At 35.8% G+C, this 18,954-nt stretch overlaps 2 protein-coding genes across 2 annotated transcripts in view; both read right to left on the bottom strand.

Moving 5' to 3' along the window:
* Positions 1-18,954, bottom strand: part of LOC127987694 (uncharacterized) — a 2,462,016-nt gene that overhangs the window by 47,418 nt on the left and 2,395,644 nt on the right. The gene's annotated exons all lie outside the window — the stretch shown is intronic.
* On the bottom strand, positions 11,779-17,930 carry LOC127987730 (zinc finger protein 700-like). Its single transcript, XM_052590124.1, is given in 3 exon segments — positions 11,779-12,212; positions 16,242-17,223; positions 17,225-17,930. Coding segments are annotated over 2 exon segments (1,167 nt in total). The 5' UTR covers positions 17,756-17,930; the 3' UTR covers positions 11,779-12,212; positions 16,242-16,587.

The following is an 18,954-nucleotide window of genomic DNA, read 5'->3' as shown; positions in this document are numbered from 1 at the left end:
GCAGAATAGAGAGAATAATATAGCAATCTTAATCCTCATATGCTGGCATTACAGAATGATTTGAAGTCAAAGCCTTCTTAAAAAAACTGATAAATATTACATACATAACACACACAGATGTGTCATTTGAGTTGATTTACTGAAATAAATGAACTTTCAAGTGAATTAAGTCCCCCATTACTAAACTTTTACGATAGACGATAGACCACAGCACAGAGTATTGAGGAGTTCAACTGAAACAACTCATACCTAGCATAATGTGTAGTGTGCAGAGTCCGACAATTCAAGCTTATTTTAAAATATTGTTCAAACCACCAGAGGCCCGTGGGGAATTAAAAACAGAGTTATACGGTAGCAACTCAGAAAGTGAACTTAGTATCACTAGTATGTAACCCGGTCTCTGTAAAAAATAAAATGTTCAAATTCTGAGAATCAATTAGATCGTTTAAGATTAAATGTTTGCTTGCAGGTGACCGCACATTAGTCTGAGCAAATTTCAACTCTGTGGAAACTTCCAGCTCACCCGATTCGTGATGCAGGGAACCAAGACTTTTCAAGTACATTTCCCAAGGTGAATAAGTTTATTACACATGAGCAAAGCTGTGGGAGACGCCTCAACTCTAAGTTTGTTGAACCTCCTTTCTGGAATACACCTGTAAAGATAAACTAGTTATTGTGATTGTTTATTTGATGACTTCGTAGAGAAAACTAGTGAGTGAAACGCTTCCCACATGCAGAGCAGTGATACGGTTTCTCTCCAGAGTGAATCCTCTCGTGTGTTCTCAGGTCTCCTGACCGACTGAATCTCTTGTCTCAGTGTGAACACTTGTAAGGTTTCTCTCCAGTGTGGATCCTTTGGTGCAGTTTCAAATCTTCAGCTGTAATAAAAGTCTTCTCACACTCAAAGCACATATATTCTCTCACACCAGTGTGTATCTTCTGATGGTATTTTAAAGTATGCAGATGTGAAAAACTATGTCCACAGAAAGAACATGAATGTAGTTTCTCTTTTGTATGAATTTTCAGGTGACTCTTCAGGTGTGAAGCTCTTAAAAATGTATTTTTTTTTCCCACACTGATCACATGTGAACGGTTTCTCTCCCGTGTGGATCCTCATGTGAACACTGAGGTTGTGTTTGTATGTCAAACTCTTTCCTCACTGAGAGCAGGTAAAACTTTCTTGTTTCTTCTCTTCAGTAAAGAAACTCTTTCAGTCTCTGTGAGAGATTTTTCTCCAGTTTTGACATGTTTCTTCTCGATCAGATCTAAAATTAAAGTAAAAAAAATTTACTTACATTATAAATAATTTTTTCCTAAGTTTTAGAAATATGATGCAAAAGTTGACTATGGCTACAGAACATTATAATAATTTTCACAGACTTTTACAAAATGATTCAATGATCTATACCCCCCCCCCCAAAAAAAAACAGATATAAATTTACTTTACTTAGAAAGTGAAAGAATAAACATAGAAATATAATTTTACAAATTTGCAAGGTACAAATAAAGCACCAATGAATTCAGTTGAACTGAATGTGTTTTAGTTTTGTGTTTTATATGAAACATGGTTTATCACAGACTAATGAATAAATGCTGTTGTGATAGTTTTATCTTGTAATGTCACAATAACTGATAACCGTGTTGTTTTCTGATCTTGACAGCAATAAAATGATCTTAATGTGTCAATGAACAGATCTGAAGTCATCAGTGTAATGAATGAGGTGAAAACAGGATCTATTATCATGAAATAAAGAGGATTTTGATCAGCTAATAATATTGATGAGTCTCAGACTATTGAGAATGAGAAGTTGTCGTCATAGCACAAAGCCCCTCCCTCGATATCACGGTCTCCGCCACGTTGGAAGGATACCGGCGGCGAAACAGGACTGTTTAAATGTGTTGTTAAGAGGAGGTTCTCGCAATTCTGCACTGTTTTACCATGCCTGGAAGTTACTGCTGCGTTAAAAACTGCTGCAGTACCTCACACGATACATATGGAAAACATAGGAACAATGGAATACAGTTTTTTTAGGTTACACCAAGCGCAAAACAGCGGTATTTGGAGAAGCTCTCAGGCATCCAAAATATCGACCCATACGAGCTCCCTGCAGCAGCACAGAGACCTGGACCATTTACCTCCATGCACACATATGGACATTGGGAATTATATATTTTTTTGGTTTAAGTTACTACACAATGCAGGAGTTTAAAAGCCACACGTCTTTGGAAAGTTACGAGGCTTTCTGCTGTGGCTGGGTCCATCTACAGCAGGTGATGAAAACAGTGTTGTACTGGCCAAAGTAAGTTTATTCACATGCGTTTTAGTGTATTGTAATTACATTGCATTTAGAATTAACTTCTTGACCAAAATGACAAAGTAATTAACTACGACTGAACACTAGATTGTAACGAGATGTTCAATGTATACGAACATTTCCAACATGTTTTGATGTAGGCTAAAGCTGTGTATGTTTAGTTATCATTTGATTTTAACCCAATGACACATACTGTACCAGGTTTTTTTTTGTTGGGGGCTGCAAAGTGGACAAACCAGTTCTGGGTTAGCTAGGGTAGTTAAATATGTGATTGCTAGATGTAAATGTCCGGGTTAGATTAAGCCATTAACAGCGTGAATGCAAAGTGACTTACATCGTAAACAATATCATTCCCAATGTCCAAATGTGTGCACTGAGGTAAAATGTTTAGGTCTCTGTGCCACTGCAGCCTGAGAGCTTCTCCAAACACCGCTGTTTTGCGCTTGGTGTGAGCTTGTTCCTGTAAGGTCCCCTTTCTTTCACCTTATGTTTTTGCATTGCTTTACTTTCTTCCTTTTCTTTCGCGTATTCGTAGATCTGTCTCGATCTGTTCCGCCGACAAAATAAATGCGCAAAAATGAAAGCGCTCTGAAATGTTTAGTCGCGCCTCTGTGAAGTTCTGAAGGCATTGCCCCTGGCAACAGATAGCGTATCCTTCCATCAGGGTCGACCGGCTCAGACCCCTCCCAAATCAACCCAAATCGGCACGTGACTTCTCATTCTCAATAAACACTCATTAAACAAGACATTCAGGATCAGCAGCAGATCAGCTCACTTTATTCTGACTGTTTGCTGAGAGAAACTGATTCAGATCTGGTCATTTCCCTCACATGCTCGTCGTCTGCTGTGAGAAATGTTTTAGTCATCAGACGCAGAAAGAAAACAAATCAGAGATTACCTCTTTGAATGTTGCTTAAATAACGATTAAGTGTCCTTTACAATAATGTAAACACGTGAAGAATCGCGAACTGTTCGTCTCACGAGACTCGCCGCTGGCTGTTGTTGTGAGCGCGCGGGTGATGACGTCATCGCCGCGACGCGAGGCGAAATCTTCATTTATTTATTTTTAACTTCAGTTGGCATCCATAGTGTTGCATTACGGCCATCTGCTGTAGGCTATCACTTTAACTTACTATATATTAATTAAATTCGTCCTTCCAATCCAGTCCTCCTTCTATTTAACACATATCCGTCATTGGTCATTATTTGCAAATGTTTCTATATTTTTTTTACATGATACTCTACTGTAGCGGATTCTTGATCTCTTGAATTGTTCTATATATTTCTTACATGATATAAAGATGTCTTGAATGTTTCCTCCTCCTGACATCATCACTTAAGTCCTGTCTGGTGTGTTCCTCTAACATGAAGAGTTTTGTTTAGCTTGCCATGTCCAATCCTAAGTCTATTTATGACTTGTTCCTTTCTTTTATTTCTTTCTTATTTTCCATATATCTTGTATCATGTACAGATGTCTCCCTTTGATTTAATTACCCCACTGCTGCTTCAGATGCAGAAAGAACATTTTCCACACTTCTTTCAGAGAAGGACAAATATACACTTCTTTATCAGACAGAGATTTTGGGAAATCTGTTTGTGGAGCTCAGTTTTGATCAGTTATTTAAAACAGCTGGCTTTTATTATCTTAAACGAATTAAAAAAAAATCATTAAGAAGGCCTTTGTCTCAAACTATATTCAATAATTGTAGCGATTCTCATTTGCTAGGCCTAAATGCTTGCTTTTCACATGCACTGCGATCTCTGTATAGGGAGAGCGGGGTCGAAAGTAACGTGGGACGAAAGTAACAAAGCGATTTTCTCAGAGCCTCTTATTGCATTTGCATTCCAAGCTATGACAGCATGTTCAACACGCAACCCTTGATGGAGCTGAGAAATAGCACATGATTTTGTCATCGTTTTCCAGAGTTAGGTCCGTAAAACTGTTTTCGAGTACAAAAAGTAATTTATTGAAGCGGTAACGATTGTTACTTTTGTCCCGCTACAGTTACTGTCACAGTGTCTGGGTTGTGTTCCCTGGGAATCCACTAGATGTCCTCCGTCCCCACGGTGTCTGTCACTTTATGAACCACTTCCTCACGTCTCTGCTTAATTATTGCACCCAGCTGTCACTAGTTACCTATCATTACACTCTATCAATGTTCCATTAGCGTTTGTCTCTCCTTGTGTATTTAACCCGGTCTGTCTTGGTATGTGTCACGGAGTTCTTGTGAATTCATGTCCGTCAATCAGTCTTGCCCTTGCCTTGTGTTCGTGTTTTGTTTTCATGTTTTGATTGTGTTTGGTATTGACCCCTGCCTGGACTGTTTATGCTTTTTGGATTACCCCTCAAATAAAGACGTACTCCCAATTGGTTCTCTCTCCGTGTTTCCTTGTATCACCGGTCGTGACAGTTACAAGAAGTATTTATTTTGTTTCGGTGCATGTTATACTGTAAATTTCTGTGTCTTGCATCATTTATTAAAATGTTTATGTCATATTATACCAAAAGAATATGTCTGAGTGAGGGTCAGACAGACAGACAGAGGTCTGGTTTTATCCAGATGTTTATGAGAGGGCTTTTCTGGACAGAGAGGAACATCACTCTCTGGACAGCTGCTAAATCACATTTACCTTAGTTATATTTAGGTTTTAGGCATACTTTACCTTTGAAACCTCCACCTAAGAATTTGCAGTGTTTCCAGATGTTTTAATGCACATTTTGAATTGATGCATAAAAACAACTGGATGGAAACATGAATAGGCCTATAACATAATTTTTATAATTTATGTAATTAAATTTTTATATTGTTCATTCTGTTGAATTTTTTTTTATAAAAATACACTGAAATAAAAATATTAAAACAAGTTTGTACAATCGGGTTTTGAGACATTTGCTGAAACTTAAATTTAAAAGGAAAATATGAAAATGTAATTTAAATGTTTTTTTTTTTTTTTTTTTGCAAAGATAAAAGACAAAATATGTTTGTAGTTACATATTAACAAGGTCATAGTCAGGTATACTTAATAAAAAATAAGACTAACAGAAAAAAATCTAGCTTATATTGTTGTGTTACTTTTGACCCACCTGTGTGTTCCTTTCGTCCCAACCGACGGGGTCAAAAGTAACAATGTGCAACTTAAGTTCAAAGTGAAATTATACTGAAGTCTTTCTACATTTCTACAAATAAACCACACTTCCTAGTTACTGGCCACAGCAGAAATATATATATGTCTATAACATTATCTTTTAAAATTATTTTTTTCTGAAAAATGGTACTTTGCCCCTGCTCTCCCCTAATGTTTAGAAACTGCGGAATACACACAAAAATGCATTAATTAAAAGCTCATTTGTTCTGGATTTATGTAATAGCATGATTTTTTTTATGTTTATTATACATTAAAATGAACTGCCAGAGATCTTAATGCAGGTGGAAAACAGCGGAACTCTTTGGAATAAATCATGTGAAAAACCCAGCCCCAGCCAAATACATTAGGCTACATGTATTTTTATTATTTATGATAAATTTAAAATTGTAATAATTAAAATACAAATTATTATTATTATTATTCGCTGTAACTAGGCTAAAGTCATTCTAAAATAAGAAACAAAGCGTGATTCTCTATTAGATTCAGTTTTTGTAAGTGTGGGTGTGTGTTCTGTAGTTTATTGTGAATAACAAAAAACTGTGTGGAGTTTGTTTGTTCTCTCCACGCTAACGTTTATTATATTTTATTATATTTTAATTATTAATATATTATTAATAATTATTATAATTATTGTGAAGTTAAAGTGAAGTTATTTTTTAAGAATGTGGGAACCACTTCTGGTCCTCAGTAAATTTCATCATAAAGTAAAATGATTTTTTTAAACGTTTATTAACTTCACCGGACTCATTGACTAAATTCCCTTCTCCTCTGCTAATCTCAATATGATTCTGAAGTCACCACCTGCCTGCTGTCTTTCCTCGTTTCCTTCTCCAACACCATTGACTCCTAAAAATAAAGGTGCTTAAAAGGTTCTTCAGAGCGATGCCATAGAAGCAACACTTCTTCCATTCACTCTTCTTTCTCATTTTAGTAAAGCCTCTCTGCTAATAGACAATCACGCCTTTACCTCAGGATCATCTGACAGATCAAACTGTTTGGACTGATGTCCCAATAAACTGTTGACCATATAACAAAAACTGAACCGACTGTCAAAGTGGTGTTGGTTACTTTGAAGTCAACCATTCTGGCTGCAGTTCAGCTCATAAGCCCCGCCCTCTGCTTGAATGGAGTGAGAGGCAAGATACACATTAAAACTAACGGGACATTTCTATTTTATTTTCTGTCATTTTAGGTAGTTATTTTCCCACTGATGTCCGTTCAAGTGTTCATAGGTTTTGTTTTAATGGAATTATAAACATGGGGTCTGACGTCATGATTGACAGCTGTGATTTCCCCAGTGTCTCTAAAGGCTTGAATACTCTACATGACATTTAAAATCTGATTTTAAAACACTAGGCATCATACACAGACCAACTCTGTAAATTGGGGCAAAGGAAAACTTAGCATAATACATTACACGACCGAGGATCATACACTACCAGACGTTAAAGTTGGTCCCATCTCAACAAACTAGGAGACGCATGACACATTGTAACAAAATCCCTCTGGTTCACAGACGAGGTTTAAGACTAGTCCCAGACTACAATGTCATTCTGAGCTGTTTCAGCTGATATAAACTTGCACTGACTGATCTTAAAACCTATCAGTGCCTTTGTTTTGTCTCAAGATGCACACCAGTAATGTGGGCATAACATTGATATGAATAACATTTGAACTGTGGCCTAATCCTGTCTAAGTCCAAGTCCGGTTGCACTTTATTTTACAGTACGTGTACTTACATGTACTTATAGTGTATTTATCTAAGAAAGTTCTGGTAATACAAGGTAACTAAATGTGGTAGGGTTAGGTTTAGGGTTAGTACCTAGTTATTACATAGTTATTGTAATTACTATAATAAGTACATAGTATATACATGGGGAACAGGACTGTAAAATAAAGTGCTACCCTAAGTCCTGTCGGTGAAACTGTGCCTGTTTTCTAAAATCAGCTGAAAATATCAAACATGTTTGAGAGTCCATGTGACCATAAAGTACTTTGTGATTTTCTATGGAATTTGTCAACTCAAATCTGCAGACTTTCAGCAAGTATAGTATCGACCTCTCCAGACTGAAAATCATCAGAAAACCAACAGAAAATGTGTAGTGTACTCCAGGCTTATGTAAAGCAGATATGGACACCTTTGGGAGGAGACTGAAGTTTTTAACTTTTCCATAACTGTCTGCCCAATAATCAATTAATAGTTTGTGGCTTTTAGGTGTTACAAGAAATCTAGCAGAATCATCAAAAAAATCAAAAACAGATAATAAAAGCTGTAGTTATGAAGTTTTAAATTTTTTGAGAAGCAAATAAAAAAAGTGTCCACTTGGACGTGGTTGTGTACAAGAGGTAAAAACGATATAAATACTGCTCGTTTGGTGTCTTAGGTCATCAGTGTGTACTTACGATGGGAAATTGTTTAATTTGGACTCCTCTGTGCCTGCTCTTTGAGGTGGTGACCATAGACCTGCATTATATGAGTCACAGACAAGAACGGTTTGACCTAAAAACATCAAAATGGGAAATACTGTGGAAACAAAGACACCTACATCTTGGATGCCCTTGAGGTAAGCTGAAACATACCAAATTTTTATTTGAAGGTGAACTATGCCTTTAAAAGAGCAAAATATTATAACTGCTGAAGGAACAAGGAAGGATACTAGTGGTGACATAATGACAGCGATGCGAGAATAAGGGCTTATCAAAACAGTTTGTTTTTTTTTTGCCCCAAGAGATGTTAATTATAACTTATCCTTAAAATATGTTATATGCTTTCACACAAACGCAAAATGTATAAATATGTTGTGCATATTTGTTTCCCACATTTACCCAATAAAAACACACCAAATGGTGCTCAAAGTTACAAGGACAGAACATCTGTAACATTTACAAAACTCAAGCTAAAGCAGCAAGCATATTAGCTCATGACTTTCAGAAGTACCCAATATTATCATCGGTTTCATAAAGTAGACTAGACAATAAAACTGGACGATAAAAGTGTGTGATAAAATGAGTTTAATACATGATTTAATACACCACTTGAAAAGAGAAGAGAAGCAAACAAATGCACTGTTGCAAAGCTACATTATACATTTACCAAAAAAGTACACTTTTATAAATATATATAAGAAAGTTATTAAACTAAAGAGTTAAACAAATCAAAAAGTATAACAAAATCATAAAGCATAATGACATGGATTATGAAGCACTATAATATACAAGAAAATATTAAGATGATGTTCTTTGGGGAGAAACTGATCTGAATCTGACAGTAAAAAACAGAGAAATGTGAAAAGAAAGGATATAAAAGTGAACCCTGGTGTAACAGTGAAACCAGGCAATTTCTACTCAAAATGCATGTATGGATGCTCGTACATCTCTAAACATCTATGCTAAATATCTGATGTATGGATAAAGCAAAATCAGATATGTGTCTGTGAGTATTAAAGCACAAAGAGACTGCTATATAAATAATCTGCTTGTTTCTGCATGTCTCTGAATGGTGCCGTTTTTTTTACTACACACTGAAGTTTGTATGATGCTAATAGTGTTTAAATGTCTACATAATCATGAACATTAGCAGGGCTGAGAGAAAACTTAAACATTTCCTAGTTTTATTGAAGAAAATCCATTGTAAAATCCATTCTGCAACTCAAAGGTCCGCTACAACCAGTCGAAATAAAAGTTTGATTTAAATTGAAATTATGACAGAAATATATTAGCATTGCACAATGTACTTCAAAATTATATTAACACCAATAATATTATTCTTTATAATTATTTATTTATTTAAACATTATTAAGGAATATCGTATTTGTCCATGTTGTATCTTAATATACTTCTGTTGTGCAGAACTTTGCCAAAAATAAAAGTTCTTACATTTTCATTTAATATCATTTTTAAAAATGTATTAAAATGTTAAAGTGTTATATACGCCAACATACAGTCAAACCTAAATATATTCAGACACCTTTAGCATTTCTCACATTATCACAGTTTATTTGGTATAGTTTAGGAAAATTGTAATAAAATATGACAAGAACTTAAACTGTGTCAGGAAAAATTCATGTGTCAAATAATTTTTTGGTAACAATTTTTTTTAAAATCATTTTTACAGGTAATTTTCTTTATGGTACATATAGATGGCTCAAGGAGGAGTAATCGATCAAATAATGCATTATATACAGGTCCTTCTCAAAAAATTAGCATATTGTGAAAAAGTTCATTATTTTCCATAATGTAATGTTAAAAATTAAACTTTCATATATTTTAGATTCATTGCACACCAACTGAAATATTTAAGGTCTTTTATTGTTTTAATACTGATGATTTTGGCATACAGCTTATGAAAACCCAAAATTCCTATCTCAAAAAATTAGAATATCATTTACATTTACATTTACATTTATTCATTTAGCAGACGCTTTTATCCAAAGCGACTTACAGATGAAGACAGTGGAAGCAATCAAAAACAACAAAAAGAGCAATGATATATAAGTTCTATAACAAGTCTGTTAGGTTAACACAGTACACCTAGCATGGGATTTTAAATAATATAATAAATAAAAAGAAAATAGAATAAATAAAAAAAAATATATATCATCATAATAATATAATATCATGAAAAGGTTCTCTAAACGAGTTATTAACCTAATTATCTGAATCAACTAATTAACTCTAAACACCTGCAAAAGATTCCTGAGGCTTTTAACAACTCCCAGCCTGGTTCATTACTCAAAACTGCAATCATGGGTAAGACTGCTGTCCAGAAGGCCATCATTGACACCCTCAAGCGAGAGGGTAAGACACAGAAAGAAATTTCTGAACGAATAGGCTGTTCCCAGAGTGCTGTATCAAAGCACCTCAGTGGGAAGTCTGTGGAAAGGAAAAAGTGTGGCAAAAAACGCTGCACAACGAGAAGAGGTGACCGGACCCTGAGGAAGATTGTGGAGAAGGACCGATTCCAGACCTTGGGGGACCTGCGGAAGCAGTGGTTTGAGTCTGGAGTAGAAAAATCCAGAGCCACCGTGCACAGGCGTGTGCAGGAAATGGGCTACAGAAAAGCAGCACTGGACTGTTGCTCAGTGGTCCAAAGTACTTTTTTCGGATGAAAGCAAATTTTGCATGTCATTCGGAAATCAAGGTGCCAGAGTCTGGAGGAAGACCGGGGAGAAGGAAATTCCAAAATGCCTGAAGTCCAGTGTCAAGTACCCACAGTCAGTGATGGTCTGGGGTGCCATGTCAGCTGCTGGTGTTGGTCCACTGTGTTTTATCAAGGGCAGGGTCAATGCAGCTAGCTATCAGGAGATTTTGGAGCACTTCATGCTTCCATCTGCTGAAAAGCTTTATGGAGATGAAGATTTAGTTTTTCAGCACGACCTGGCACCTGCACACAGTGCCAAAACCACTGGTAAATTGTTTACTGACCATGGTATTACTGTGCTCAATTGGCCTGCCAACTCTCCTGACCTGAACCCCATAGAGAATCTGTGGGATATTGTGAAGAGTAAGTTGAGAGATGCAAGACCCAACACTCTGGATGAGCTTAAGGCCGCTATCGAAGCATCCTGGGCCTCCATAACACCTCAGCAGTGCCACAGGCTGATTGCCTCCATGCCACGCTGCATTGAAGCAGTCATTTCTGCAAAAGGATTCCCGACCAAGTATTGAGTGCATAACTGAACATAATTATTTGAAGGTTGACTTTTTTTGTATTAAAAACACTTTTTTTATTGGTCGGATGAAATATGCTAATTTTTTGAAATAGGAATTTGGGTTTTTCATGAGCTGTATGCCAAAATCATCAGTATTAAAACAATAAGAGACCTGAAATATTTCAGTTGGTGTGCAATGAATTTAAAATATATGAAAATAATGAACTTTTTCACAATATGCTAATTTTTTTAGAAGGACCTGTATATATATATACATATATATACATATATATATATATATATATATATATATATATATATATATATATATATATATAACCGTAAAGTATTTTTCAAGTGTCTTGATTATATTCATTAAAACTTAATTTCTCAGCATTGGTTATGATTACTCATGTGCATATTTGAAATGTATAAGTAAATGTACAACGTTTCTGCACCATCACAATCAGACCTGGGTCTCATCTGTGTCAGGCAGTAAGATTTTATCTATCAAGACATTTAAAACATAAAAAAAGTCTAAAAAGCAATCATATCAGGTAATGGCTTTCAGATAAACCCAAAATTATTAAATTAATGATAATACTGATTAAACTATTGTCGCAAGTAGCATCATTAGACATTAAAAATGGTCAATAGAAGTTGATAAAATACATGATTATTTAATACATGATTACTTGAAAATTTGTGAGAAAATTATTGATTTACGACCAACCAAGTGCATCACAAATGGTCGAGCATTCATAAGATTATAAGATTAACAATTAAACACAAACACCAGATCAATGTCTTTCCTAAAACTAAGATGGACTCTTCTTCAGGTCACTTTGTTGTCCACACGACTAAAAAGTTCACTTTTTCATAAATGAAGAGTAAAAAAAAAAAAAAATCTAACTTGAAATTATAAGCATAATGAGAGATTATATTATGAAGCAAATTGAGAAACAAGAATAAAACAATTAGATGATGTTCTTTTGGGAAGGAACTATTTATGAGTTGATCTGAATCTCTTGAAAAGTCTTGAAGTCTTGAACTTTTTTCACCGTGACAACTTTGGACTTTTCTTTCTTGTACACATATCTGAAAAAAAAAATCTGTTTGCGTTACTGTATTATCTTCACTAGCCAACTACTAATCAATCATTAGTTTTGGCACTGCAAACAATAAAAGTAAACAATTAAGCTGTTTCACTTTGAATTCCATATTTGAGTTCAATAAGTGTGCCATCACTCATTGTGGCTTTCAGACACAAACTCAGATTTATTCTAGGGCTGGTAAGCGATTACATTTTTAAAATCTAATTAATTACATGATGTGGTGATTAATTTATCAAATTAATCGCACATCAAATTTTGGAGAAATTACTCACAAAAGATCATTTAAAGTCGTTGTTGTGTAAAGCATCAGGCATTATAAAAAGTAGATTCAGCAAGAAATATTTTGTTTGATTATGCTCTTTTGGACCATGTGAGAAAATGGTGATCGAATTGTCATTTTTGGCAGGGTGAACTATAACATTAATCATTTATTTTCTTAATTTTATTATTATTACTATGAAAATATAAAATTATTTCTTTAATGAAATGATACCCTAAATAATAAACTAAAACTGCGTAGGTGAAGGTAATGTTTTAATGATTAAGTCACTGAGTCATTTATTCATTCATTTGGTTTGTATAAATGGCTGATTCATTCAGGAGTGAAGTAAAGGGTTCTTTATGAATGGTTCATTGAATCATTAGGTTTGTTCGACTTGAAGAGGATCATCACCATCAGACTGACCGGTGTGTGACATCATCATCACGATCAGACCGACCGGTGTGTGACATCATCATCACCATCAGACCGATCGGTGTGTGTCATCATCATCACCATCAGACCGACCGGTGTGTGACATCATCATCACAATCAGACCGACCGGTGTGTGACATCATCATCACAATCAGACCGACCGGTGTGTGACATCATCATCACCACCATCAGACTGACCGGTGTGTGACATCATCATCACCACCATCAGACTGACCGGTGTGTGACATCATCATCACCACCATCAGACTGACCGGTGTGTGACATCATCATCACCACCATCAGACTGACCGGTGTGTGACATCATCATCACCACCATCAGACTGACCGGTGTGTGACATCATCATCACCATCAGACCGACCGGTGTGTGACATCATCATCATCACGATCAGACCGACCGATGTGTGACATCATCACCACCATCAGACCTGCCAAATGCCAAACATGCCAAATGGTTCACCAAATTCGTTCAAAATGTGCATTAAGAAATTATATGCTGCTGTGGGTTGCTCGTCGATGAACAGATCTGATTTGTCTTTATCTTCTGGTTGGCAAAATTGAGCAAAACAGACAACATTGTGTCTAAATTAACACAATATTAACTTCTTAATGAACTGTTGTATAAGAGGAGTATCACATTTGCACTCGAGTAATATTACACTTAGCCTACAGCTCGTGCAATATTTTTTAAAAATGTAATGTAAAAATTAGACAATCTCAAACAGGGGTGTACTGCCCTATATCTTGTATTTTAGGGATATTCTCTAGGCTCTATTATGCAGTAAGTTGCTCTGCCTCATATTTGTCACCAATCGACTGCATGAAATGATAGATGATCCACACAGGTGTTGGGCGGGCCAAGTGCATCTAATGCATTAATACAAACCTGATTTCCAAAAAGTTGGGACACTGTACAAATTGTGAAGAAAAAAGGAGTGGAATAATTTACAAATCTCATAAACGTATATTTTATTCACAATAGAATATAGATAACATATCAAATGTTGAAAGTGAGACATTTTGAAATGTCATGCCAAATATTGGCTCATTTAGGATTTCATGAAAACTACACATTCCAAAAAAGTTGGGACAGGTAATAAGAGGCCGGAAAAGTTAAATGTACATATAAGGAACAGCTGGAGGACCAATTTGCAACTTATTAGGTCAATTGGCAACATGATTGGGTATAAAAGAGCTTCTCAGAGTGGCAGTGTCTCTCAGAAGTTAAGATGGGCTGAGCGCAGGCGTTTTCTCTGGACCAAGAATCATTTAAAATGGGCTGTGGCAAAGTGGAAAACTGTTCTGTGGTCAGACGAATCAAAATTTGAAGTTTTTTGGAAAACTGGGACACCATGTCATCTGGACTAAAGAGGACAAGGACAACCCAAGTTGTTATCAGCGCTCCGTTCAGAAGCCTGCATCTCCGATGGTATTGATCCGGGTACTGAAATGGCCAGCCTGCAGTCCCGATCTTTCACCCATAGAAAACATTTGGTGCATCATAAAGATGAAGATGCGACAAGACAGCTGAGCAACTAGAAGCCTGTATTAGACAAGAATGGGACAACATTCCTATTCCTCAACTTGAGTAACTTGTCTTGTCAGTCCCCAGACGTTTGCAGACTGTTATTAAAAGAAGAGGGGATGCCACACAGTGGTAAACATGGCCTTGTCCCAACTTTTTTGAGATGTGTTGATGCCATGAAATTTTAAATCAACTTATTTTTCCCTTAAAATAATAGATTTTCTCAGTTTAAACATTTGATATGTCATATATGTTGTATTCTGAATAAAATATTGAAATTAGAATGCAGTGATGTGGAAGTTTGTTTTTATTCACAATTTGTACAGTGTCCCAACTTTTTTGTAATCAGGTTTGTAATTTTAATGCGTTATTTTTCTCCTTAATCTAATTAACATCAAATTACCAGCCCTAATTTATACATTTATGTACATGCATACATTTATAAACTTTGATCTGATGCCATTTTCATTTCATTGACAACATACCATTTTAATATGCAATGGATTATCAAAATTAACAAAACCCACACAAAAATGTAACTTTTCAGGAAATTATGTAGCCTAAATACATTTAAATTGGCATATCTTAAGTGTACAAAATCTATACATACTGAAGTATCAAAAAACTGTGTAAATGTTTGAAATGTGTCAATTATGAGCAATAAATAACAATATATATCGAAAGAACAGTACACATTTTGTACACTGACAAAGTGTTGGCAGATTTACTCCTGGTCAGGTTTTAATATAATCAGATTACAAAACTACCACAGACTAGCATGAGTTAGGGTATCTGCTCCAGAACTAATAATTAAGGTAAATTAATTGATTCACAGTCTTCCAAATGTGTAAAACAAATCAAGGATGAATGCTTTTATTACTTGCTTCTTACTTGACTTAAACATTTTAATATTGGTTCTGCCGTAAAATGACCTTTAAAGATGAATTACTTGATTGATGACGTGATTTCGGTAACCTGGTGTAAAAAACAAAAACTTCTCCCACTATAACCAGTAGTCAGAAGACCACTCATTAGCTCATTTGCCATTTCCACTCCCTTATAAAAGCTAGTTATTTTACGTTTTGCGTATGGATTTACTATAAAATGCTAATTTAGTGCAAGATTTTTTTTTTTTTTTTTACTTTTGTTAACCATTTAAACAAAGGGAACATTTTGCCCAGACACCAACATCTAGAAGGATTTGTCATCTACCTCTTTTAACTAGTAAACTACTTGAAAATACAAGACAATTTAAGTTAAATATTTATAATAATTATAATGTAAAAATGACAAGTAATTCATGTTACATCTAAAATGAAAAAAGTAACAACTGTAGAGGTTGCTGAGCATATTATGAAAAAGGTTTGCCAGATGTTTTGTCCCGTCCGCTACTTCTGTTATTACTGTCAATCACAGCAATTTCAAGAGTGTCTCACGGAAGAGTTTAGTGAATTCACTCCTGTAATTAAATGTGTTTGTGACTCTACACTTTGTTATAATAAGAGTGTGTATAACTCAGTCAACAAACAAAACTAGATGTGTTTTAAGGGACACTGAGTATATTTTGACTAACTTACATTAAACCCCTCTGATTGGTCAGTGCTTTCAACAAACATGTCTGTCATTGGCTACAAAACTCAACACTGCAAAAACATGGTGTAAATAGATACATTTGCCTTTGTAATTAGAAACCATTGCCTGGTTTTCAGCGGGAACAGAATACAGACTGACGAGTCAAAAGTAAAGCATTAAGTTGAAGATTAACTCTACTTACTATGATTTCGGGCTGTGGATGATTTTTTATGTTTCTGTAGAGAAGATGATTCAGTGTAGCTCTTCCCACATTGATCACATGTGTATGGTTTCTCTCCAGTATGAGTCCTTTCATGTTTTTTCAGATTTGATGAAGAACTGAATCTCTTGTCACAGTGTGAACACATGTAAGGTTTCTCTCCAGTGTGAGTTCTCTGGTGCATTTTCAAATGCTCATCTGTAAAAAAAGTCTTCTCACACTCAAAGCACATATAAGCTTTTTTGGCAGTATGTCTTTTCTGATGTGTTTTTAAACTTTTCAGCAGTGGAAAACTCTTTCCACACAAAGAACATGAATACAGATGTTTCTACTTTGTATGAAGTTTCAGGTGAATCTTTAGGTCCGAAGACCTTACAAATCCTTTGCCACACTGATCACATGTGTACGGTTTTTCCCCAGAGTGGATGTTCATGTGCTCTTTAAGGCTGCGTTTTATTATGAAACTCTTCCCACACAGATCACATGTGTACGGTTTCTCTCCAGTGTGGATGAGCATGTGCAACTTATGGTTTGTTGATTGTGTGAAACTCTTCCCACACAGATCACATGTGAATGGTTTCTCTCCAGTGTGGGTCCTCTCATGTGTTTTCAGATGTTCTGATGAACGGTATCTCTTGTCGCAGTGTGAACACTTGTAAGGTTTCTCTCCGGTGTGAGTCCTCTCATGTGTTTTCAGATTTGCTGTCTGAACGAATCTCTTGTCACAGTGTGAACACTTGTAAGGTTTCTCTCCGGTGTGAGTCCTCTCATGTGTTTTCAGATTTGCTGTCTGAACGAATCTCTTGTCACAGTGTGAACACTTGTATGGTTTCTCTCCAGTGTGGGTCCTCTCATGTGTTTTCAGATGTTCTGATGAACGGTATCTCTTGTCGCAGTGTGAACACTTGTAAGGTTTCTCTCCGGTGTGAGTCCTCTCATGTGTTTTCAGATTTGCTGTCTGAACGGTATCTCTTGTCGCAGTGTGAACACTTGTAAGGTTTCTCTCCGGTGTGAGTCCTCTCATGTGTTTTCAGATTTGCTCTCTGAACAAATCTCTTGTCACAGTGTGAACACTTGTATGGTTTCTCTCCGGTGTGAGTCCTCTCATGTGTTTTCAGATTTGCTCTCTGAACAAATCTCTTGTCACAGTGTGAACACTTGTATGGTTTCTCTCCAGTGTGGGTCCTCTCATGTGTTTTCAGATTTGCTGTCTGAACGAATCTCTTGTCACAGTGTGAACACTTGTATGGTTTCTCTCCAGTGTGGGTCCTCTCATGTGTTTTCAGATGTCCTGAACAAATTAATGTCTTGTCACAGTATGAACACTTGTATGGTTTCTCTCCAGTGTGGGTCCTCTCATGTGTTTTCAGAGTTGCTCTATGAACAAATCTCCTATCGCAGTGTGAACACATGTAAGGTTTCCCTCCAGTGTGGGTCCTCTTGTGCATTTTCAATTCTACAGCTGTAATAAATTTAAAAGAGTTTGATGTTATCATGATCTACAGTGCATAATATCATCCAAAGATTCAAAGAATCTGGAGCAAATGTATTGTTTTTTTATCTGCCCTGTGTCTGAGCAATCATGCAGTCTCTGGGTTTTGTTTCCAGAAGATAGACTTTATTTCAGAGAGAAACAAAGCCGAGATCCTCTTTGTGAGAAGATCTCCCGAATGCTAGGTAGCATCTCATTATATAGTATAATATAAGGCCGGAAAACCATACTGGATGCCCATGATCTTCGGGCCCTTAGACAGCACTGCATCACATACAGGAATGATACTGTATTGGTAACGCTGTTTTATTTACATGTCTGTGAAGAGAGGTGACAGAGACCAAGATGGCAGAGAACACACCATGTACATTTTCTTTATTTTACAAAAGCACATTATTTTGCATTTATTATGACTATACATACCCAGACCCTTTGCAGTTTGAAATGATACCTTATTCTTATCTGTACGATCAAAAATGAAGGAGTATTTACAACCCCAAATTAGAAAAAGTTGGGACAGTATGGAAAACGCAAATAAAAAAAGAAAGTAGTGATTTCTAAATTTACTTTGACTTGAATTTCATTGCAGACAATATGAACACAAAATATTTCATGTTTTGTCTGGTCAACTTCAGGTCATTTGTAAATATGCATCCTTTCCTGTCATTCAGACCTGCAACACATTTCAAAAAAAGTTAGGACAGGAGCAATTTAGGGCTAATAATGAGGTAAAATGGTTAAATAATGATGTGATTTGAAACAGGTGATGTCAACAGGTGATTGTAATTATGATTTAGTACAAAAGCAGCATCCAAGAAAGGTCTAATCCTTTAGGAGCAAAGATGGGTCGAGGATCGCCAGCTTGCCAACAAATAAGTGAAATGTTTAAAAACAATGTTCCTCAAAGAAAGATAGAAGAGATTTGGATATTTCAAATTCAACAGTGCATAACATAATTAAAAGATTCACATTGTCTATGCACAACCCCATCACAAACAAGCAGCATGGCAGAAAGAGTGAAGGATGTAGTTTATTCTTTGCAACTTATAAGGTTGCAAAAGTTAGATTCCCAGTGAAATGCTCTCCAACATCAAATGCAATGATTTTGCTTCTTTCTTTTCTGAGAAGATCAATAATATCAGAAAGGTGATCAGCACACAATATATTTCTTAATTTTGGCTGATATTTAATTCTGATATCAAT

This window comes from Carassius gibelio, chromosome B22 (genome assembly GCF_023724105.1).
Source record: "Carassius gibelio isolate Cgi1373 ecotype wild population from Czech Republic chromosome B22, carGib1.2-hapl.c, whole genome shotgun sequence".
Classification (NCBI taxonomy): domain Eukaryota; kingdom Metazoa; phylum Chordata; class Actinopteri; order Cypriniformes; family Cyprinidae; genus Carassius; species Carassius gibelio.
Note: the sequence above shows the minus strand (reverse complement) of the source record. Positions and strands in the feature narration are given on the sequence as shown.